Source organism: Mustela lutreola, chromosome 8 (genome assembly GCF_030435805.1).
Source record: "Mustela lutreola isolate mMusLut2 chromosome 8, mMusLut2.pri, whole genome shotgun sequence".
Classification (NCBI taxonomy): Eukaryota; Metazoa; Chordata; class Mammalia; order Carnivora; family Mustelidae; genus Mustela; species Mustela lutreola.
Window position 1 is genome coordinate 97,601,011 of NC_081297.1, and position 25,364 is coordinate 97,626,374.

Consider the following 25,364-nt stretch of genomic DNA (forward strand, 5'->3'; position numbering starts at 1 on the left):
ATAATCAGTACAGATATTTAATGGATGCAAGTTAATATAATAAGGATGTAAAAGGAAGTGTGGATGAGGACTTCAGCTAAGCAGTTAAATGTAATTTAAGTCTTGTTACAACAGGAAGAAAATGTGGTTAACTGGAGGAAAGTCAAATGACTTTGTGGACTAAATTGTAAATAGTGACATGACACACATTGTGTTGACCCCTGGCATTCTATATAAGTGCAGTCTAGTTGGATGACAAGGGGAAAAAATAGAATTTGTTTGATGTTTTTACTATTCTTGACCTCGTTTTTCTCCATCTTTGTCCTCAGTCCCATCGTCTGTATAACAAAACTCACAACGCTAATCACAATGTGAGTCAATACTCCAAAAACAGAAGACTCGTATGGCACCACATTTTCTCTACAAACTTTTTAAAATTTAGGAATAGGATATAATGAGGACATGATTTGCTGAGAACATTTTTCCATGGAGAATCAGAGTGTAGTGCCCCATGAATTAATTTTTGGCTGGAGAAGAAGTTTTCTCTTCCAGGCTCTTGTGTGTTTAGGTAATTATGAAGAAATTTCAGGAAAAGTCACATGAGCAACATAGCCTTTCCTGGTAGATCTGAGTTCCCTAGGGTACACAATGAGCTATTTCTTTTCCTGAGGATATTGAACTAGCTCTTGAAACTTATCAACAGGAAACAGGAAACTTTCTGCAATAGCAGGAAGTGTGAGATGTATAAGGGGAGATCTTACTTTGGGGACAGAAGAGATTTTAAAATAGGTAGAAGAGCTAGTAGATTGCCTCAATTTCGGCCTTAATATTTGGAAAGTCAAATACTTTGTAAAGGGATTCTCTCATTTTTAAAGAATATGGAAAACATCATAATCTGATTTAAGGTATATGTAACTTTTTTACAAGTCCATAGGATGTACAGATTTTTAGGATCTAATAATATTATTATTCTATCAATATTACTTTTCTAATGTTTTTCTCTTTTACACACTTAACTGTAGTTTAACCGTAGCAAAAAAAAAAAAAAAAACTTCTTCACACTGGTAGGACAGTTTTCTGTTTCCTTTCCCCTTCCCCCCTCCTTTTTTGAAGATTTTATTTATTTGACAGAGAGAGAGAGATCACAGGTAGGCAGAGAGGCAGGCAGAGAGAGAGGGAAGCAGGCTCCCTGCTGAGCAGAGAGCCCAATGCAGGGCTCCATCCCAGGACCCCGAGACCAGAGGCCTTAACCCACTGAGCCACCCAGGCCCCCCTTTTCCCCCCTTTTTAAAGCTGTCTTGGATCTCAGTGAAATGGGTCAAAATTTTCCAATTTATTATTGGTGAGACCAAGAACTAAAACTTGTCATCCCCGTGCTAAGGCCCAATGTCTTACCAGTGGCTAGAAAAATATCTTGATATTTTGGACCAAAAGCAACCTGCAGGAAAAAAAAAAATCTACCACTCATTGCCACAGAGGAGATTTGTAGGAGTTTTATGGCAGCTGCACTGTGGATAAAATTCTGACCTGCAGAGACTACGTCACATGTTGATGGGATGACATCAACCAAAGGATGTTTGCCTTTTGCTTCATTGTACTTTTTCTTAAAAGAGTTATTAAATGCTTCCTATCCTTTCTCTAAACATAGTCCCATGACAATACTCTGAAGAATCTTGAAGACAAACAGTCTTTACTACTAAAAATTGTTATTGTTTCTCCTTCATTCCATGTTATTACATTCAGCTGCCAGCTGTCAGCTGTGAAAACCAAACACAAGACTCAACTTATACTGTTTTCCATGCTGTTTTCTTTCTCTAGGTTCAGCAGAAAATTAGAAAAATCCCTTTTACTGAAAGGCCCACTATTTAAACTCTAGGTCAAAGGTAAATTAAAACAAAAATAAAAACACGAAAACATGCCCTTCCCACCCTTAAAGGACCTAATCCTTCAAAGGTCACCTTTTTAAAATAGACTTCTGGGTTCATTTAAATGATTTCCACTATCTCCATGAGTTGGGTTTTATTTTACTTTATTTTAGTGGTGTCCTTTATCAAAAAGAAAGATGAGACTCCAATGTAGTTCAACTACTCCTTGTGAAGAATCAAAAGATTAAATAAAATTATATTGAATTTAACAGGTATTGAATGAGAATTTACCATGTAGTAAGTTATTCTAAGGATGGTAAGTGGTAGAAAAGTAATATAATAATAATTAGTGAATTTTTCTTCTTGTGGATCGTAAGATATTTTCATATCTCCTGTCTCTTGGGAAAAGCTAATCTATGTCCAAGGAGCCTTCAGACCTAAGAGACAGATTGTCTATAACTTCATTTGAGGAGATTCATTAACTTTAAAACAGATATTCTGTCTAGACAGTTGCTGACATTTTACATTTAAGTTTTACCTTCTCAATATTCCTGTAACATGAGCAGGAAAAAGGGTCATTTTTATCTGGTCTATATCTCTAGATGCCTACAGATGACTGGTGATTTACTCCAGATAATAGAAGTGAGCACTGATAGAGCATCAAACTCTAAGAAGGCACTATTAGCTATTAGCATATATTCATACATTAATCTTCAAACAATATTTTGAAATAAATTCTATTATTATTTTACAATGAAGAAATTGAGACACAGAGAGATATAGTTGCAAGTGTTGCAGTGTCACTTCTCAAACAAAGACATCCAGACGGCCAACAGACACATGCAAAGGTGTTCAACATCACTCATCACCAGGGAAATGCAAACCAAATCACAATGAGATATCACTTCACCCCTGTCAGAATGGCTAAAATAAAAAAAAAAAAAACTCAAGAAACAACAAGCAAGATACAACAAGCATTAGTGAGGATGTGGAGAAAAAGAACGCTTGTGTGTTGGTGGGAATGCACACTGGCGCAGCCACCATGGAAAAGAGTATGGACATTCCTCAGAACCTTTAAAAATGGAAATACCCTGCAATCCAGTAATCACATTACCGGATATTTACCCCCCAAATACAAAAACATTAATTCAAAGTGTTACATGCACCCCTATTTACTACAGCATTATTTACTATAGCCAAGATATTGAGGCAGCCCAAGTGTCCATCAATTATAAATGGATGGAGAGGTGATACACGCCCGCACGTGTATGCACGTGCACACACATACACACACTACGCACCACACATTGGAATATTACTCAGCCATAAAAAAAGAATGAAATCTTGCCATTTGCAATGACACAGATGGAACTAAAGAGAATAATGCTGAGTGAAACACGTCAGAGAAAGACAAATACCATATGATCTAGCTCATATGTGGAATTTCATGAGCAAACAAGCAAAGGAAAAAACAAAAGGAGAAACAAACCGAGAAACACACTTAACTACAGAGAACAAACTGATGGTTACCAGAGGGGAAGTGGGTAAGGGGAATGGGTGAAATGAATGATGGAAATTAAGGAGGTTACTTGTGATGAGCACTGGGGGATGTATGGAATTGTTGAATCATTATATTGTACACCTGAAACTAATATCATGCTGTGTGTTAATTATGCTGGAATTAAAATAAAAAACTAAGAAAAAAAGTGCTTGAGTGTTAACCTTGAGAGTCCAAACCTGAGCCCTTTGATTTGTGAGTGATGAGGATGGTTAGTGAGAGGGAGGAAGAGAGTTCACAGTTGTCTTTTGTTGGAGATGCACTGGTATTGGCAGCCTGGCTATTCCTTCCACTTATATGAAGAGCTGGTGGTTCATGTGTCCAGTAGAATTCCGCAGTCCTAAAAAGGTATTGTCTTACTAGCAGCAGATAGCTGCCTGCCTTCCTTCTAATTTGAAAATCCATATCTCTGTCCGACCATCCTACCAGATGGATAACAGAAAATGTATAGAAAATCTGTCAGGTAGAGACTTTAAAAGACCACATTTTTCACATTTATTTATTTATTTAAAAAGAAAAGAACAACATCCAAAAAAAAAAAAAAGAGGAAGAAGAAGAAGAAGAAGAAAAGAAAAGAGAAGAGAAGAGAAGAGAAAAGAAAAGAAAGTAAAGAAAAGGAAGAAAAGAAAAAAGAAAAACCAGTCAGCTAGAAATACATTTCCACCCCCCAGTGGCTTATAGGTTTTTGTGTGGAGTTTATAGTCATTCTAGATGAGGAAAAAAAAAAAAAAAGAAAGAAAAAAGGAAAGAAAGAAAGCACAAAGAAATTATTTTTCTTCAGTTTGTTTTCAACCTTTCAGGATTTTGTCCTTTGAAGCTATAAATCGGTTCTATTCTTGGCAATTTAAACAATGTCAATTGAAGTTCTGGAAAGTATTGAAGAAAATTGCCAAGTGTAAGTATAGAGATAGGTTTTGAGTCCCAGGAAAGTGTTATCATAGCCCACATCTAGGTTCACTTCTGCATCTGCTTTATGGAATTTTGTGGCAGGTTTTCCAATGTCCTGTTCAACATAACTATCATAATAGATTTTTCCTGGTACAATTTCTTTCAGATAGAGGATCTTAACACATACTTCTCACAGATAAAATATTTCCAATTGCTGCAGTTAGTGGAAGAAAGGAACTTGTCCTTGAGATATCCACAGTGCTGGTCAATTGATTGGAGAGTCTGTACTGGCGATCTGGAGAAGCAAGTCAGTGAATCTGACATTAGGTAGGGGGCTTACAGTGTTGTTCTTGTGGGTAATGATGAGAGGTGGGTAGCTTTTTGTTTCGTTTGTTTTAATATGGTACCCTCCTGTGGCACCCTCCTTCTTCAGTAATAGAGATGTTTTTGCTCAATAAAAATGTTAACATAAAAAACCCCTCATATTAAAGGAAATAGATCCACAAAAATAGGCTCTAACTTAGGATCTCTTTACTGACTTAATTCTCAAAATACGAAAGCACCTAATTCTGTTCACTAATCTCCCTAGCTCTATCTAAGTCTCTTAATAGGGAAAAATAAATAAATAAAAGTAAAAAGCTTAATAAGGAAATGTCTTAATACTTACGACAATTTCTTTCCCTGAGCACTCACTAGCCATTAAATAATACACAGGAAACATCTGTGATAATTATACTGTTCATAAGTATAATGATTCTCAGGTTTTGATGGGAATGTGCTAGAGTTTTATGGCAGCATGGCCAAGGAGTAGAAAGACTTGGAAGCCTCAGGTTTGATAGCAATCAAAAGCCTGTGTAATTATCATGCTGACTATGTCTTTTGGAGAAAATCTGAGGTATAAAATAAAATAAAATTTGGAATTCCCTCATGTTTCTTCTTTTTCTTGTACTATTTCTCTCAGACACTTACAGGGAAGGTGAAGGAGGGGAGCCATCTTTCCAAAGCCACGGTCTGCTGAGTCCATCATGAGATAGCTCCACCCAGTAATCATAGCCTTTCTTGACATTACTCAGGCTGTCAGTGATAAAGTCCTAGAAGAAACAGACCTAACAGTGAACTGAGGGGAAAACAACAGCAAACTATCATGAAATATAAAGTGTGGCATTTTGCCTAGACAGACAGAAATGGGAACTTGAGAGGTGGAGACCAAGACAGAGGGTTTTAAAAGAAGTGATACCTTTTATAGACTTTTTTTTAATTGCCATCTAATAAGTGTGGTATTAAGGACTATACAGAAAATAGGCGTCTGGTATTAAAATAATCTTAACAGATTCAGAGTTTGGCAGATAATATATGTCAAAACAAGGTGTTATACTGAAACTCATTATCAGGAAAAGTAAAAACATCCTTGACATCATAGACCACATAGATCATTTTTTTTCCCAGTATACTTCAATATGAGAAATAGTTTAGGATATTCCAGAGGTAAATTAACTATAGGCGTATTTTGTCAGAAAAAAACATCATTGCTCCTCTAAAAACAAAACAAAACAAAACAAAACATTATTGCCTTTTGTCACCAAATTTGCACAGAAAAAATAGTATAAACCTATAATTATTGTAAGTCCAAGTTGCCTCAGTTTACTGCATATCCTTAACATACCCTTAAAGACTTTTATTTATTTATTTGACAGACAGAGATCACAAGAAGGCAGAGAGGCAGGCAGAGAGAGGGAAGCAGGCTCCCTGCTGAGCAGAGAGCCCGATGCCGGGCTTGATCCCAGGACCCTGAGATCATGACCTGAGCCAAAGGCAGAGGCTTAACCCACTGAGCCTCCCAGGCACCCCCTTAATGTGCCCTTAAATTGTTCTGTAATTATTTTTTTGAAAAATGAACTTTAATTATTGAGTATAGCAAGCATACATTTTTAATAGGGCCAGAAATGTGTAACTGTATATTCTATTTCTCACACATTTAGGGGTAAAATGATTTCAGGAAAACTCTTTTTGCTTGTTAAGATGTTAGTAAAGTAGACGTAATGCCAATTAAACATTTCGTTTACCAAATGCTTATTCTTATAGACCTCACCATTTCGTGACATCACTTCCCTTTCTATACTTCTGCTTTTCTTTTAATAACAAAATTTAATGGTTGTTACCCTTCCCTACAGCGCTGAAAATAACAAATTTGAAACATATACAAAATTATAATATATGTATATCTTAGAGTGGATTAACAAGCAACAAAATGGTTTTCTCCTTACCCCCTCTCCTTTTTCATTAAAAAGGGACATACAACTAATATATTTCCCTTAATCTGGATAATTTCCTGTATGTTTGTTTGTCCAATTAAAGGAAAACAAACCTCGGTAATTCCTACTTTGTCTCTTTTAAACCCTTATAATATATATTAAATATAGTTTTGTTACAGAATATTAAGAAATCATGTCTAATTAGAATCAGCCCTTTCTTTTAATGTGTATCAGGGTATTTTCAGAATGATATGAAACCATAAAAGGGTGCTTACCATTTCTTCTTTGCTGTCTATTTGTAGAAGATTAGAACCCTCCTTCAAACAGTCCTCTTTACTGGTGTGCCAAAATTTCCAGTTTTCAAAGACACGGTAACAACTTCCTCCATTCTGAATCCAGTTGTCTGGACAAGGGTTGCAGTTATGGGCTTTGAATAGAAACATTTTACTTTATTAAAGTTATTATAAAAATATTAATAGTGCATCTCCTCAAAGGAAACCTTTGTCTCACCCCCAGTGAAGCTGAACATTGTAACCAAATGGGTCAGATAAATTGGTCCTTACCATGGAAATATTTATATATTTCCAACTGCAATAGGTCTGTAAGAATTAGTTTAAGATAAAATTAATTTCAGAATATCTTATCCCAAATGGCTGCTCTTCTATACAATTGAGCTGATTATTCTATTTTTATAAATCTTTCCCCTCTTTAAGCTTATCTTATGTATAGTCTTCATTATTTGCTTATTGTTTCATGTCTGTTACTCTTACTGGCCCAATTTAGTTGGAATATATACTGGACCACTAGGCAAGCTGATAATAAGTTTCAAGTTGATGTGTAAATTCTGAGAGTTAAACATGAAAATGTTTCCTATAGAAAGGACAGGACGGGGCGCCTGGGTGGCTCAGTGGGTTAAGCTGCTGCCTTCGGCTCAGGTCATGATCTCAGGGTCCTGGGATCGAGCCCCGCATCGGGCTCTCTGCTCAGCAGGGAGCCTGCTTCCCCCTCTCTCTCTGCCTGCCTCTCTGACTACTTGTGATCTCTCTCTGTCAAATAAATAAATACAAATCTTAAAAAAAAAAAAAAAAAAAGAAAGGACAGGACAAACAGTGTACTTTCAGGACTGATTTGAAAATATGTGGGTGAGGAAAATTAAAGAAAATTATAAGTGACCAATAAACTCTTTCAGGACTTGGATGTAACTTAGAAGTAAGCCATATTGTTTAATCAGTTTTATGAAAGCTGTCTTAAGAAAGAAGGTATTCACAAAAGAATTGTGCTCTAGACTATAAAAGGGGGAATAAAAAGCAAGAACTTGACCAAGTGTTTCTTGCACAGAGGGAAAGACACTGAAATTTCCAGAACTCTAGTTTCGACAGAAAGGCCTTCTACTTAAGGTCACAAATAGTTTTTTTATCAGTGTCCTGGGCCCAACAGTTGAGTTATTTAAAGCTTCTCAATATCTTTTGTTTGTAATCTATGCTAATCAATGTCTTGACTAGTGTTACAGCAAGACTGGTGTTGACAAAAGCAGCTGAAATTTTGGAGGACATATTAGATTTGTAGTTCCCCAAAATGGTTATTACCATTGTCTTAAGGTTAATGGCTCAGAGGGAGGGGTAATTCATGCTTGCCAAAGCCTGTTATATTTAAAAACACTGTTAGGCACCCAGTGATTCTGTAAACATTTATTTGACTAAATTTCAGCCAGGAGGTGGGGTTTTGAGCTCTCTTATTGGTGATAATTTAAATGATATCCACTATAGGGATAATTAATGTCAATTAAGTAACCACAGAATACATGACAAACTATACCACACATAGAAATAAGACTGTTTTAGGTTTAAGATTCTAGTAAGAGGTGTAAAAGATAAAAACTGAAGTAACTTTATAGAATTTTTAAAAACAGTTGAACCCTGCATTGTTATAATGTTACGGTAAATACTCTGATTTTTAAAAAATGATTTTTCTTCTCAAAGAGATATCTAAATTTGAATCTAAAGTAGTGTTTAAACTAAGCATATTGAAGAATTTAGAACTATAAATAAAAATATACTTAAAACTTTGAGTGATTGGATAAAACATAAAATGCTGCTTTTAAAAAAAAAAATCCAGGGATGCCTGGGTGGCTCAGTCTTTAAGCATCTGCCTTTGGCTCTGGTCATAATCCCCAGAGTCCTAGAATCAAGCCACCTGCTTGTGTTCCCTCTCGCATTCCCTCTCTCGCTGTCTTTATTAACTAAATAAATAAAATCTTTAAAAAAAAATCAATCTGCTAATCCTAACATTTCCCTTTGAAATTTGTATGATTCTAAATCTGCATTTCTTGAGACCTCAGTATTTTTCACATACTAATGAAATATATAAATATATATTTTAAAAAATTGAACTGGAGTGTGGATCAAAATTACGTCCCTCCTAATTTTAAAATCCTGTCTGCATTTTTACAGACAATGAAATGTGTGTCACTGTTTCTTTTGAGGAATTGGTGCCTGCATTTGTATCTGCACAGAGAAAGCTGATTTTATATCAATACCTGAACTGAAAGACTTTTGCCTCAAGGTTTGGCAACATTTCATCTGAAGGTTATGGTTTCTCTTCCATTGTGTGAAGTTCGACAGTTCTCTATCCTGATGGATGAGTTTTTCTTGCTGCTTCATTGCAATAGTGGACACCTGGAACACTTCAAATGATAAATGACAATAATTCTCAATTAAAAATACTGACAAATTAGAACAAAGTAATTCTTCTATATAGACTAAGGACAACTACAAATTATTATTTTTGTGACTTCAATTTGCATTAAGGTTTTGTTTAAAATTTACAATGTTCAAGCATCAAAACTTTGGGATGTCTGGGTGGTTCCATCAGTTAAGCCTCTACCTTCAGCTCACGTTTTGATCCTGGGGACCTGGGATCTAACCCTTGCCAGGGGGCCTGCTTCTCCTTTTCCCTCTGTCCCTCTTCCTTGCTTGTGCTCTCTCTCAAATAAAGAAGTAAAATCTTAAATTTTTTTAATTAAAAAAAAAGAATAAAAAACTTCAAAGGATACAGAGCAAAAAACCCCCTTGCCTTCCAGATGCACCCCACTCCTCTCCCCCAGCACAGTCAATTTACCCATTTCTTTTTAATTCTTCCACACATATTCTGAATTTTTCAAGTGAATGAATATAAAATGCTCCCTCTTTATAGAAACAGTAATGATCTATGTATACAGTTTTTCACATTTTCATATTTTATATTTTACCACTTAAAATAGATTTTAGACATAATTCCATCTCACTGTATAAAGAGCTTCTCTCGATCTTTCATTCTAACTTTAGCAGATTCAATTGACTTATGTTAGTCATTCCCTACTGACTTTTTTTTTTTTTTTAAGATTTTATTTATTTGACAGAGATCACAACTAGGCAGAGAGGTAGGTGGAGGGGAGGGGGGAAGCAGGCTCCCCACTGAGCAGATAGCCCGACGTGTGTCTCTATCCCAGGACCCTGAGACCATGACCCAAGCCAAAGGCAGAGGCATAACCCACTGAGCCGCCCAGGTGCCCCCCTACTGACTTTTAGATTACTTATAATCCTTAGGTGTTCCAAAAATAAATACTATAATAAAGAACCTTAGTCACACATAATTTCAGACATATGTAAGTATATTTTTAAGAAAAGTTGCTAGGTCAAAGTTTATTTACATTTAAATTGTATTAGATATTTCCAAATTACCCTCCACATAAGTTGTTGCAAATGTTATTTCAATATTATTTGAATTTGCATTTCCCTTTTTATGCTTGGTGTTGAAACTTTTTCTCATACATAGAAATGTTAGTTGCATTTCCTTTTCTATAAACTGTATAATTATATGTAATTACATAATTTTTTCATTGAGTTTTTAGTCTTTTTGTTATTGTCTTATACAATAAAGATACTGTGCTGTGAGAATTCGTTGGAGCAGGACTGGGATCAGCCTGCATAGTGTTTCTAAGTTCCTGCCTGTTAGTTTTCTAAAGTTCCTGCCTGGCATTGACCTCTGGACAAGGTGTGAGGTATACTGATGAATAGCGTAGCTTTATAATCATTAGTCTGAGGACTTTTTGGTCAGATGATACTAGCTTGTCAGCATTGTTTGCTGATGCCGCGTGACTGATGATTTGCCCCTGGTTACAATGAGGTCCTGAGCAGGCTCTGCTATCTAAGCTAGATACCTGGAAGAAATATGCTTGTGTGGGGACACCTGGGTGGGTCAATAGGTTCAGCATCTGCCTTGGGCTCAGGTCACAATCCCAGCATCCTGGAATCAAGTCCCACATTAGGCTCCTTGCTCAGCAGGGGGCCTGACTCTCCCTCTGCCTGCCTGCCATTCCCCTCTGCTTATGCTCTCTCTCTCTCTATCTCTCTGATAAATAAACACGTAAATAAAATCTTAAAAAAAAAGAAGAAGAAGAAGAAAGAAAGAAAGAAATATGCTGATGTGGTCAGCATAATATAAAAACTACCAAGCAAGACTCCATGTTGGGCTCTCTGCTACCAGAGTGTTTAGTGCACATACACATCAGTGGTTCCTGACTCGAGAGAAATTGTGTCCTGAGAAAATAGTTACAGAGGGAGGACAAAGTACTTCTCTGTACCTGGACTCTCCAGACTATACCCTTACTTTAATGTGGTTCTTAAACTGCATCTTTTTCTTGTAATAAACTATAAATTTGTAAGCATTGTCATTTCAGGTTCTGGGAATCTTCTTTAGCAACCAATCTTTAGTTTAACTGATGTGTTAGTGCACTTACATTTAATGGGTAAGAATAGCTAATGCATGATATAAGCCATGAGTTTCCCAGTGTGTCTTTTGACTTTGTTTGTGGTAGTTTACCCCACATACATCAGATGATTTTTGGGTCATTTTGAGCAAAAATCTTACACCTGAGATTATACTTTTTACAAATATATTTCACTTTCATATTTTGATGTAGCTGGAATTTATTTTGTTGGAATTTATGAGGTATGACTTCCAAGTTTTTCCCCCAGATGGCGACATTGTGGTCTCAAATCATATACTGAATAACCCCTTTCTCATTCTCTTTTAATTGCCATCTTTAGCTTACTCTAATTTTCAATAAACTAGTTTGATATATTTCTATTATTTTCATGATATTCAATCCACCTGCTTATCTATTCCTAGGTCAATACCACATAGTCTTCATTATTTCAATATTTGGTAAGGCCAGGCCTCCCATTTTCATATTATTTTAGAGTTCTTTCCTTATAAGTCTAACAAGGTTTTTAAGTCAGTTCTTTTTAAAAATATTTTTAAAAAATTAATTTATTTGACAGAGAGAGAGTACAGGTAGGGAAAGAGGGAGAAGCAGGCTCCCCACTGAGCAGGGAGCCCGATGCAGGGCTCCATCCCAGGACCCCAGGGTCATTACCTGAGTGGAAGGCAGATATTTAACCAACTGAATCATCCAAATGCCCCAAGTCAGTTCTTTTTATTTATTTATTTTTAAAGATTTTATTTATTTATTTGACAGACAGAGATCACAAGTAGGCAGACAGGCAGGCAGAGAGAAAGGAAGGGAAGCAGGCTCCCCGCCGGGCAGAGAGCCCAATGTGGGGCTCAATGCGGGGCTCGATCCCAGGACCCTGGGATCATGATTTGAGCCAAAGGCAGAGGCCTTAACCCACTGAGTCATCCAGAACTGACCCCCAAGTCAGTTCTTCTTAAAAATTATTTTATACAGTATTTATTCCTAGTCTATTAAATATTTTTCTTAATATGGATATTGATTTTCTTTGAGCCTATAACTTAATGTTTTCAATCAATTTTGGAAAATATTCATCCAGTCAATCTTTTTTTTTATATAAATATCTTGCTTTTTTTTTCTTTTTAATTTAATTATTTTTATTAACATATAATGTATTATATGCCCCAGATGTACAGGTCTGTGAATCATCAGGCCTACATACTTCATAGCACTTACCATAGCACATAACTTCCCCAATGTCCATAACCCAACTCATCCAGTAAGCTTTAAAATAATACTACTTTTTTCTAATTCTATCTTCTACTCTGAGGTCTACTATTACACTTATACTAATCTTTTCAATATGCTCTAGGACTCTCTCTCTTTTCTATATTTTGCTCAGGAGCTATGGACAATAGATGGTCATGTCTTATCCACTTGTGGATGATTCAAGTAATTCCAGCTCCTAGTGGCTTGGGTTATGCTCCTTCTTAGCAAAAGGCTGGATGTAACCAGAGTGGGAAGTAAGAGTTCGATATTATTTATTTTATTCTATTTATAATCTGGCATGTTTGGAGATTTCCTTTTAGGAATTTGAAGTATTATTCTAAAATTTTGAATTTTGATGAACTTTTTCTAGATCAACTATATTCTTGAGGTTGTTGTTGTTTTGTTTATTACTATCTGAAAAGGTTGTACTACATAAAACTGTAATAAAACTGGAGAAAGGGAAATGATACTTCTCTTTAGTTTCCCCTTATATGGGAAGCAATGTACCTTTACTGGTTTTGGGCTTGTAATAAATTTGTAAAAAGTGAGGAATATAGATTAAACAATATATTTACTTAGGGAAATGTAAGACAAATGTTTTTAAAGCCCCCAAATAAAAGCACTTATTATATGATGTTATATGATACATCTAATTGTTGGATTAAGAAAATGAAAAAGAGGGGCTCCTGGGTGGCTCAGTGGGTTAAAGCCTCTGCCTTCGGCTCAGGTCATGATCTCAGGGTCCTGGGTACAGCCACACATCAGGCTCTCTGCTCAGCAAGGGGCCTGCTTCCCCCTCTCTCTCTGCCAGCCTCTCTGCCTCCTTTGATCTCTCTGTCAAATAAATAAATAAATCTTTAAAAAAAAAGAAGGAAAACAAAAAAGACTAGTAAAAACAATTGGAAAAATCTGATTTTATAGAAATTATTTTTCACTATAGATTTTTTTAAATAGAAGTTAATTAGTATAGGTCATATGGTAGGAAAAAAAAAACAAAATAGTAGAAAGAAAGCAAGAAATTACTTCTTACATTTAAAACTACCATTCAAATAACAGTTGTTAACTTTAGTTTATATCTATTGAAACTTTTTTTCCATATTTGTATGGAAAAAATCTATTTTACATACAATTTTTATAAAACTATATTTTTCCATAATTGACTTTTTAATCTGCTTATTTCATGGTAAAATATTGCATAACCATATCTCCATGTTAGTAACAATAGTTCTAGAAGACTTCTTTAAATTACTGCAGTGTATTCTTTTATATCAATGTAGCATCATTGATTTTTATCAGTTATTTTATTGTCAGATATCTATGGATGCACTTTTAATAGTATATAAGACTAATTATGTGGGGCGCCTGGGTTAAAGCCAGTGGCTCAGTGGGTTAAAGCCTCTGCCTTCAGCTCAGGTCATGATCTCTGGGTCCTGGGATCAAGCCCCACATTGGGCTCTCTACTCAGCAGGGAGCCTGCTTCCTCCTCTCTCTCTGCCTGCCTCTCTGCCTACTTGTGATCTCTGTCTGTCAAATAAATAAATGAAATCTTTAAAAAAAAAGACTAATTTTGTAAATTAACCCATTCATTACTTTGATATCATGGTATTTTAAATAGGATATAGATTTCATTCTTTACTCTGTCAGAAACATGTCCTTTTTTTACTATGTATAATAGATTATATACATCATAGGTGGTGTTATATATATAATTTAAATATTAGTATTTACCTTTCCCTTACATTGAAAATTTTTGCAGAGAAAACATTTAACATTTTTCGTTGAAATGGAATGATGATTAAGATGATACAATTATTAAAAATTAAACATGATATTTATAACTTAAAATCTGCTGTCTGTAATATAATCTATAACTAGTAAGGATAAGCAGTTAGTTAGGAAATTTGAAGTGAACCAGCTGCTTCTTGTTTAACACAACTCTTGTTTCTGTAACTAGCTTTACATAATAAAAGCCCTAAGAATGTTTTTGAGAATGTGTGAGATGACTCTGGCAAAAGACTGGCTTGGTAGCAATAGTATAGTCACTATACTTGAACAAAAGCCAATGGTAAAAATATTTTACATTTATGTAATAATATTTAAATGTTTTAGAAGTATTTATAACTATTAACACAAAACGAAAGAAACCCAAAACTTTTACTGGTAGACAATTTCCAGAAATTACTAAAAATTTTAAATACTTTACTTTCTGGCTAGCTTTCCTTTATCCTTATCAAAATATTTTCTTCACCCAATTTTTGCTTTGGGAGTTAAAAAATTGTTTAATATGTACTACGTCCATGGAATGGCAACTTCAAAAAAAAAAAAAAACCAACAACAACAAAAAGTAAGCACTGACATTGTCACCATCTATCCCCTTCTCCTGACACCTTTTTTTAGTGGCTTCTTTTTTGTAATGTATAATTGTGTATAAAGTATTTGAAATACATGTATATAGATTATTTTAAAGATATGCTTTTGTACTTACACTTGATCCCCAAGAAAACAGAGGTTGTTACCGAGCCCACGCAGAGAACACATGAAATCACCACCACCAGACACCATGCTCCTGAACAAGGCATAGGGAAAATGACACTGAGTTAAAGAAGATGAAAGAGATGGGTCAGTGTGAAACTAGGCTCAGTGAAAGAATGAGCATTCTTACTAGAGAATCCTTGACGCCATGGGAACTATGGTAACTGGAGAAAATAATTCCAACTTTTTGAAATGCAAGTTATAACTTGGACTATATATATATTTTTAAAGATTCTATTTATTTATTTGAGAGAGTGCAAGTGCACAAGCAGGGGGAGGGAAAGACACAGAGGGGGAATCTGACTCTCTGCTGAGCAGAGCGCCCTACTGACTTTGGGGCTTGATCATGACCTGAAGTGAAGGAGATGCTTAACTGACTGAATCACCCAAGGACCCCAGAACAGCCTGGATGTTGAAAGATGTCAAATCCAATAGGCTAAGTGATTTACTCCTCTCATCCTTTCATGAGGTCTTAACCTTACCAACTAGTTACATGTTCCAATGATCTTTTAGAGACTATAGCAAACCAGAATGCAGGCTTTCGTTTTTGAAAGCAGAAACACTGTGGTGCATCTCCTCATCTCTTCTCTGTACCTCTTGAACACGATTGATTCAGAGCTATTTCTTTTAAACATACAATTTTGAATGAGGAATACCACCCCCTCCAACCAGGTAATTTTGCATCTCTTCAGGAAAGAAAGATAAATAATGTGTGACTTGTTATATTGTTAACACTAATCAGAGAAAAAATAAAAGTGATCTTTGGATTATGTGGTAGGCTGAACCATGCTCCTGTCCTAGATGCCCACGTCCTACTCCCTGGAACCTGTAAATATTACCTCATATGACAAAAAAGAGACTTTAAACTGTAATTAAGTTAAGAATCTTGAGATGGTGACATTATCCTATTTTATCTGAGCCTTTATGAGTGAGAGGTCAGTGATCAGGGTGCTATCTGATGAAGGAAGCAGAAAGAAACTTGAAGGCATAATGTTGCTGGCTTTGAAGATGGAGAAAGGGGCCATGAGCCAAGTGAAGGAAGAAATGCAGCTCTAGAACCTGAAAAACACGAACAAATGGATTCTCCCCTGGCTAGATCCTCTTGAAGAAAGGCAGCCCTGACAACACCTTGCCCAGTGAGACCTATTTTTTGGACTTCTGATCTCTAGAACTGTAAGATAATAAATTATATTGTATTAATCCCCTTGGTCTGTGATAATTTGTTATCATAATAACAAGAAGCTAATAGAAAGCTTAAAAAAGAACAGCAGAACTGATCACCATAGCACACAGCTCCAGGTTGCTAAGTTTTGTCAGTTTTTCAACCTGTGCTTTCTCTTTATTTCCTAGTTTTTATTAGATAATTTTCAAGGCGTTTTATGCAGGACCTAAAATAATAAAAAAATAAAAATATATAGGATTTCTTCCCTTTGTCTTCCAAATCCCGGAATTCTTTGTCTTTCCAGCAGGAAAGAGGGGAAAAGGTACTATGTTACTTGTCAAATCCATTGTTCCTTCCCTTTTGCACCTTTACTTACACTTCCACATCACCTCACTTTTTAATGCTATTATATAATGCACGTTATCAGAAGCACATGTGGCTTATCTTAGAAAAATCACCTTGGGCTCATCCCAGAACAGGAAACAAAGCAGAAACTTCAAAGTCTTGGACTAAATAATCAGATGGTTACCTGAATATTTGATGGAAGACAGATGTTTCTGGTAAGGGCTTGGTGTTGGGGGATCCCACTGAAGAGAGGCATATGCGTCTTCCTCCTGCATGTCTGAAATGCTGTGATAGGAAAGGCAGGCCACACGAGAAGCTAAGACAAACAACTCCTCTTGTGGTAGAAGCAGGCTCGTGAAAGAACTGAAATTGACTACTTCTCACATCAGTGGGAAACTATGTTTGGGTTTAAGGGATACAAGAGGTGCATCTTCATCTAGAAAGTAGAAGTTTATGAAGTTTAGGCCAAAGTACAACTTGTTAAAGAAGGAAATGAGAAAAGAAACTGAACTTGAAATGGCCTCTGGTAGAATAGACTATTGCTCTGGGTTCTACATCCACGAACTTAATGCCCGTGTTTGGATGTAAAAGGCTGGGCCTGATAAATGTAATTTTTCCCTGGCTAGCAAACATTTGATGACAACTGTACTCTAAATGAGAAGCATGAATTATTTAGTGGATAGATGGCCACTTCTGCCGCATCCTATAACTACAGCATTAAGAAACTTGATATTTTAATTATCATTCACGTATTGGCCATTTGTCTTGATGGCCAAAGGTCATAGTTTGCAAATATCAACAATCTGCAAAATTGCAATGTTCTCTCATGTTTCAGTATCTTGCTAGATCAATCATTGATGTCTATAACAAAGGAAAACAAATGACACACTCAAGGAGTAATCTCAGAGCCTTGAATCAAGACACTGTCTGTAAAGTTTAGAGAAAGACTAATGCGAACAGAAAGAGGAGGTGAAGTATGCATTATTCATAAGGATGTTATTACCCCTAGGCCCAAGGAGTTAAGGGGAGGGTATCTGATAGGGGCCATGACCTCAGATACAGAACATGCAGTCTTTGGCAAACATGGCAGGGTAAGGAGAGAGCCAAGGGAATTAGTGCCCTGACCACTCTCTCCTTTCACCCTTTGATTATTGCAAGTACTTCTCAATAGGTAAATTAACTGGAAACCAGAGGAAAGTTGCTCCAGATAGTGCTTTTCATTTGAGTTCTGCCTCCCAAGGCACAGAGTGGGGCTGAGAGGCTCTCAAGATGTACATGGAGAATATGCAGTGAAGTCTCCAAATACTTCAAATGGCCTGAGATGTTGACCTGAAAAACAATGTGATGTAACTTTCTGTGGCCTTCTTTATATAATTATTTCTACCTTGAGGACAAAAGGAGGAAGGAACATATCAAATATGCATTAAGACTAATGTCGGGAGCACAGGAACAGAAGTTTAATGAGTTGTCAATAATTTCCAGGGGCTCTCAAATTTTATCAGCGCTAAATAGCAAGCTCAGAAAGATCTAGTTTTCTCTACTTTAGTATATTCTCTGATAATTTTCTTTGGGGGAAACATTGGGCTCTCCCAATAAAGGACTAATGTTACTTTTATTGCTTTTGATGTTTTAGATCATACCACCTGTTATTTATAATTCATTACATTCCAAGTGCTGTTTCAAAAGGCTTTTACATGAATTACTTTGATTCTCAAATCAGCTCTGTGAAGTAAGTACTATTATGAATACATTGTAACTTAACTGTACATTGAAGAACAGAGAAGTCACTTGGGTAGTAAGTGGAAGAATTAGTATTTGAAAGTAGGTGGTCTGATCACAGAGCCTGTGCTATTAAAATCTGTGCTATTCCGATTTCATGTGTAAGATGACTTTGATATGAGTACCAGAAAAAAGAATCTTTGTAGGCATAGTTGGTTGGTTGGTTAACATTTTTTAATTGGATTTTTGCCACAAGCTAAGACATTATTCTTTGAAATTTACTTGTGCCATATAGTAATGCATAAATATATGTTTTTCCATTTGTAGGTAATAAAACATGAAAGTCCAGGGACATGGTTGGTCGTTTTTTGGATGAGTTTCTGAGTTATTAATTCCTATTCCATTTCTCTAAATCAGCAAGTAAAAAACAGTAAAATAATGACACTATCCCCGAAAACACAAGATCTCAAGACATTTGAAGTAGAAGCAGAATCTGAGGTACCTGTGTTATTTTTCCTCAGTCCCCCAAAATATGCTTGTTTACTGATAGTATAAAATAAGATAAATAAGATAAAGATTCAAGTGTCTTTGAGTATTAGTACTCAAACAAATAAAATAATGCATATTTATTGAGTGTTTATTACATGCTTGATACTCTGCTCAGTGCTTTATATACTATATTAAATGATCCTTGCTATTACCTATGAGTAAAATAGTAATGTTAAGCCCATTTCATAAATGAGGAAACAGAGTAACTTAGCAAAAGCCACATAGGGAGTAAGTGTTAATGTAATTTTTTCAAAATGTATTTAAAAACTACGTGTATGAGAATCAAGTAGGAGAGCTTATTAAAAGCACAGTTCTCAATGTCTCCTTAGCCTTTCAACTGAGAACCTTAAGTGTTTGTGTTTGAACATCCACATGTTTTGTTTTTTTTTTAAATATTTTATTTATTTATTTCACAGACAGAGATCACAAGTCAGACAGAGAGGCAGGCAGAAAGACAGAGGGGGAAGCAGGTTCCCTCCTGAGCAGAGAGCCCAAAGCCGGGCTTGATCCCAGGACTCTGGGATCGTGACCTGAGCCGAAGGCAGAGGCTTTAACCCACTGAGCCACCCAGGCGCCCAAACATCCACGTTTTAACAAACATCTCAGTTGAGATGTTTGAGACTCATATTCATGAATTTTATTACTACTGATGTAAGAAGAAAGAGCCTCAGGGAAGCTATGGGAAAGAATGGCAATGTTTGCCTGTTATCCTGTGAAAGTGTGCCTCCCCATATATCTATAAATACTTTATGAGTTACTCAGCAAAAACCAAGCATAGAACTGTCAGGAAAAGATAAAGCATTTGTACTTGCTGTTTTGTCTCCTTGCCTAAAGGCCTTGTTAAGAAGTCAAACACTACCATTTTCCTTGCACAGAATGAAACTTTAATTTCTTTGCTGTTGAATCTGACCAAAGGTGGACCTGGAATCCAAATTGTAATTGTGTAGTGTTTTACAGATTGTATGCTTCTCGCATAATGAGAAACAACTATTTTTCTGTTTCCAGTGAGCCAGGAATCGCGCTTGGTGCTTCACATACAACGACAAATGGGAAAGTCACAGTGTTGGCCTTTATGGAATTTCTGACATAGCTAGTGTTTTATTAGGTTGTACAACTGTGAAGTCATGGGTGTTATTCTATTTGAAATATGAGAAAATGCATAGTAAAGAGGCTACATGACTAGTTGGCCCATGGTTGTACTTTAAGTAATCACACCATCTAGATTGTTCCACTGATTCCAAGTTTAGTATTCTTTCCACTGCTTTATGATGTCTTTCAGACTTAGATATTTTGCACAACTTAAATCAGTTAAGTCCTAGCCTTTCCTATTTCCATTTAAAGTGTATATGTTTATGTCTAAAGATGTGGTGAATCATACCATGTTGAGATAATTAGGAATGGAAATCAAGAAGAAAGTCCATGGAAACAGAAGAATTGAGAACGAATGATCAACTCACAGACAGGATTCTGGATATATAAAGAAGGGATGAAATCATCCCTTAGAAAAGGGGATATATAAAGAAAGGATGAGGTGGTATTGGTAGAAAAGCTAATATAAAGATGACTCTAAGGGGAATAAAAGGAAAAATAAGCAATTTTATGGCTAGTGAGTCCTTCACCCAGATCTTTCATTGTATAATCAAGACCTTGTCTGTGACATCTTGCCCATCTCTTTGCATTAAAGTAGTGTGTCCACATTCACCATGCTTGCGTTCCTCTCACACGTCAGATAGTGCTTGTTCTTACAGAAGGTAGGGTAAATTTTCCCATCATAAAAATAAGCACAATTCATATTTTCTCTTTCATTTCCAGAAAGCTCAAACCTGTGAATGGAAAAGGTAGAATGAGTTCCTCTAAATGCTATATAAGTAGTCAACAATTCAACTCTGCATGAAAGTATTTTGTCCACCAAGTGGAAATACAAAGTATGAAGATAAAAGTAAAAAACAATGCTCAGATCATTGAAAAATTTTCAGTATGCTTGTGAATATAAAGTATGTACATCTGCTTAAGTCAATAGCAATTCAGTACAGCTTAGATTAAGCAAAAAGTGAGCAGTAGGAACAGTAGGAGGGAGAACGAGATGGATGGGATCTGAAATGACAGGAAAGGCTTTTATCTTTTCATCTTTTCATAGAAGATCACACTTTAGTTATGTCTTGAAAGAAGGGTAGGATTTAGGTAAACAGAGGGGAGACAGAAGAGCCCTGTAGGGCAAATAGCTGCACAAAGTTGGAATAAGCTCAAGGAAAAGTAAGTTGATTAAATATTTTTGAAATGAAGATTTATGTTGTAGGGTAACAGAAATAAGGCAGCACCCTCTATTGTAATCGCCTATTAACTTGTCTATATGCCCAGCTGTGCTGCTTATGACAAGGGAATAAAGAATGTATAGATCTAATTTATTTGCCAAATATCTATGGGATACCAACTACGTGCCAAAGTTGTTGTCTGTGCCAGTATTGGTAGAGTAAACAGAGACACGGTCCCTTCTACTGGGGAACTTACATTATAGTAAGAGGATATTGGTAAGAAGCCAACAAATAGAAAATTTCAGAGAGTGGTGAAAGTTAGGAAGAAATAAAATGGTGTGATAATGGACTTGAGTGGATATGGGTGGAAGGAACCTAATTTAGTTTGGGTAATTAAGGTTGACCTCATCGGGGTAGTGATGTTTAAACAGACATGTGAGTCACAAGGGGGAGCCCATCATGGAGTTCTGGACTTGGAGCATTCTAGAAGAAAACAATAAGTACAAAAGCCCTAAGACAACAAAACAAGATTTATTTGTTGAAAGCACAGAGGTTTCCGAGTTTGCCTGCAATATTGTGAAGGAAGCAGCAAATGATAAGAAGTAAGCTCAAGATCTATGAAGAAGTTTGCTTATACTTGCAGTATCCTTTGCTCCTACACACAGTAAACATTTAGTATCTGTTGAAAAAATGAATTGAAAATTTAAGTAATAATCAGATTGTACAAGTTGTGTTTATCTGTTTTAATTTTAACTGAAGAGACCTTACAGTTTTGATATACAAGATGACCAAAGGTCTTGAGATTGGAGATTGGAAAGCCACGTTAAATAACTCTTACTATAATGCCTCCTTTGCCTGGATTATCTGTAGAAGGATGGAGATTTGTGATATGAATACTAGAACCACCTTGTGAATGATGGTGTGCCTGAATCTTGGAGACCCCTGGGGAGGAAAAGTGGGTAAAATGATACTGAAAAGTGAAAAGAATCCTCAACGCAATCACTTTCAACCATAAAATAATAAGAATGATCATTTTGTTCTAAAAATATGTGAAGGGAGTCAGATCAAGTGACACACACACACACACACACACACTCCAATGGTAAATTTGAGGGTAGAAATGATTGGGGAAAAATACCAGAATAGAGGTGGATTGTGACTTAGATAAAGAGCAGAGGAATGGGAAGGTAAGTACAGTAGAATTGTCTTATTACCAGTGCTCACTTATTAGGAGTAGGATGTCAGTGAGTGCTGCTGCTTTTATAGTACACAGTAGGTCATGGAGCCACCTCCAACTTTTAAGTAGCTTGCCTTCAAGAAGGTGGAGGATCTCAAGAATAAAATCTGCTCGTTGTGCCTTGTATTCTGAATGCCCATTGACTTACACATTTTTGGAGGGCACAGAGCCATCTTCCCACATCCAGACCTCAGTAGAGTTCTTGCGGGACAATCCAACCCAACGAATTAATCCAGTCCTGGACTTCATGTATTCCTATTGCAAACACAGACAAATATAATGGTCAACCTGCTTGCACAATTTTGGTAACGATGTAAAGACATTCATGGTAAGACCCTGAACAACAACAACAACAAGTTAGATGTATGTCTATGTGAATGTTAATTAATTATATTTAAAATTTAGAATTGTGCCAAGTTCACTTGTTTTAGAATAAAAATTTGCTTGTGGAATACAGAAAAATTGTTTACAGAAGACAGATATTGTAACCTTTCTATATGTTTATCTTCCATTGACTGAAGACTTAGAGTTTCAAATAGAGTACCAAATATGGGTCTTAAATAAAATAATGGTGAACGACTACAGAAGGAAAATAAAGAAAGAAATATATTGTTGGTGAAACATTATTACTCCCTACATTTAACTTCTACTTGCTTTGGATTCATTGTTCAACTTAGTTCTGTAGTAGCCTACAATATTTACATTGTAGATATTAATTTGTTTTGGTTGATTGAGTAAAAGGAATTATGTGATGTCATTCTCAAAGGGATTACAAACAGAATTTGCTTTTCCTAATATACATTTTTTAATTTAGGAATTATCACTATTTACTATATGATACACTATACCCATTTGCTTTGTTTATTGCCTCTTTCTCCAAGTAGAACATAACCTCCTGAGGTTAGGAATTTCTGTCTGTTTTCTTTTTTTAAAAAGATTTTATTTATTTATTTTACAGAGATCACAAGTAGTCAGAGAGGCAGGCAGAGAGAGAGAAGGGGAAGCAGGCTCCCTGCTGAGCAGAGAGCCCAATATGGGGCTCGATCCCAGGACCCTGAGATCATGACCTGAGCCGGAGGCAGAGGCTTAACCACTGAATCACCCAGGCGCCCCAGGACTTCTGTCTGTTTTATTAACTGCAGAGGTTCAGATTCTGGAATAGTTCCAGATTCTGGAATAGTTCCAGTGCATATTTGGCAAATTAATGGAGAAATCAATCAGTCAATCAATCAATTCATGGGTAACAAAATTAAAAAGAGTCAAATAGTCATATACTCTCTCCTATCTCCCAGAAAAACAGATAGGTGAGAGTGCATTCTTGGCAAATAAAAACATGACTCAAGCTTCTTAACAGAAGTGAAACACAGAGTAAGAGATAATGTGTAAAAGTGACTTTTGACTGCTTATTTATTTATTGTAATTTTTAAAAGATTTTATTTATTTAAGAGAAAGAGATAGTGAGAGAGCATGAGCAGGGGGGAAGGGACAGAGGAAGACTTCCTTATGAACAAGGAGCCCTACATGGGACTCTATTCCAGGACCCTGGGGTCATGATTTGAGCTAAAGGAAGATCCATAACTAACCAAAAAAACCAGACGCCCCTTATTTATTTATGTTTTTAAAGATTTATCTATTTTAGATTGAGAGAGAGCATGATCAGGGGGTGGGAAGAGGGAAAGAATCTCAAGCAGACTCACCGCTGAGCATGGAGCCCAAAATGGCTCAATCCCAGGACCCTGAGATCACAACCTGAGCCAAAACCAAGAGTCAGATGCTTAACTGGCTGAGCCACTCAAGCACCCCTATTGCTCATTTTTTAAAGCGTGAGCTACCCGTCCCCTTTCTGTTAACTCCTGTTCTATTCTTTAAAATACATCCACATGACATACTTCACTATACGAAGTATATTCTCCCTGAAATTCAACTATTCTTTGTTTCTCAAAAATGACATTACTTCCTCTCTCACGTATAAACCTCCAACCTGGCATCAGTTTAGAGTACCAAGATTCAAGACATATTTGTATACTTCCATTTAGCCTCTTGTTATTGAAATTGAGATTTTAGGACACTCTGTTATTTTGCCTGATTGGAAAGAAAGTTAATTTACTTACCTGAATATCTTCTCTATGAGTTTGAGTCCACAAAAGCAGTTAGTGAGTGGTACAGCAGTTAGAATAACAAGGCAACAAATGATCATGAGTGTCAAGGGAATGTTCTCCTCATGTCTGGTCCATTACTGTGGACTTCATCTCAGGAAAAGTATAATCAATTTTGTTAATCAATTACAGCAGTTCTGTAGAATATGACTGGCTTGACTCTTTGAGTTCAATTTAATGTCTGCACACAGCCCAAACCAGATCTTCTACTTGCTTTTGTTTTTAATATACAGAATTTGAATAAATACCATATTGGAGGTTGTAGGTTAAGGACCATAAATAATTTCTGCTTTTTAAAAAATGTTTTAATAAATCTATTATTTGGCAGAAGGGAGACTCCAAGGCTTGGTGTCTGGTTTATTCCCAGGATTCACAAAAAAAAGAGAAAGGCTACATTAAATAATAAAGGGAGAGTGCATAAGTGGATGTGAACATATTTTGTTTCAAAGTAGAGCCTTTGTTAGAAGCTGTTTAAGAGTAAAATGTGGAAGAGGAGACATGTTTAGTAGAAAAATTTAAGCTGAAATCCTGTGTGTTTCACAAATGAGATTATTCCCAAAACTATGGAAGAGCCTATGAAAAGGTGAAGTCTGCATCATGGTTTGTTCAAGTTCAATTGTTCAACAATTTAGCAGGAACTAAGGACTCATGTGATATTGGGATGACAGTGCTATTTATATTTTACTATGCTAGAGTTTCTTTGTACTTTGAGATCCTTTCATGGATTAGTAAATGCAATCAAGGAAACTGAGAAAAGTGAAATGACTTGTCACAGACTGAACTCTCAGTCTCATTAGTTCATGTTACCCCTTTCCATTCTTAAATATGGTCATTTCTACTGGGCTTGATAAGGCTCTCAGAGTAGCACA

General features: G+C 36.0%; 1 protein-coding gene across 4 annotated transcripts in view; it reads right to left on the reverse strand.

Annotated features, from left to right (window-relative positions):
* Positions 1 to 3,873: 3,873 nt before the first annotated feature.
* The window catches only part of LOC131839061 (C-type lectin domain family 1 member B-like), a 28,576-nt gene continuing 7,085 nt past the window's right edge, over positions 3,874 to 25,364 (reverse strand). For 2 of the 4 annotated variants that reach the window (XM_059186142.1, XM_059186141.1), the window contains exons 6-12: positions 22,488 to 22,594; positions 16,767 to 16,867; positions 15,029 to 15,109; positions 9,079 to 9,225; positions 6,818 to 6,969; positions 5,260 to 5,381; positions 3,874 to 4,585 (exon numbers count right to left, since the gene is read on the reverse strand). In XM_059186142.1, coding sequence (XP_059042125.1) covers positions 4,453 to 4,585; positions 5,260 to 5,381; positions 6,818 to 6,969; positions 9,079 to 9,225; positions 15,029 to 15,109; positions 16,767 to 16,867; positions 22,488 to 22,594 — 843 coding nt within the window. In that variant the 3' untranslated portion in view covers positions 3,874 to 4,452. Of the gene's footprint in view, positions 4,586 to 5,259; positions 5,382 to 6,817; positions 6,970 to 9,078; positions 9,226 to 15,028; positions 15,110 to 16,766; positions 16,868 to 20,426; positions 20,674 to 22,487; positions 22,595 to 24,450; positions 25,356 to 25,364 lie in introns of those variants that run through there. The other 2 variants (XM_059186143.1, XM_059186144.1) reach the window with 2 other exon arrangements.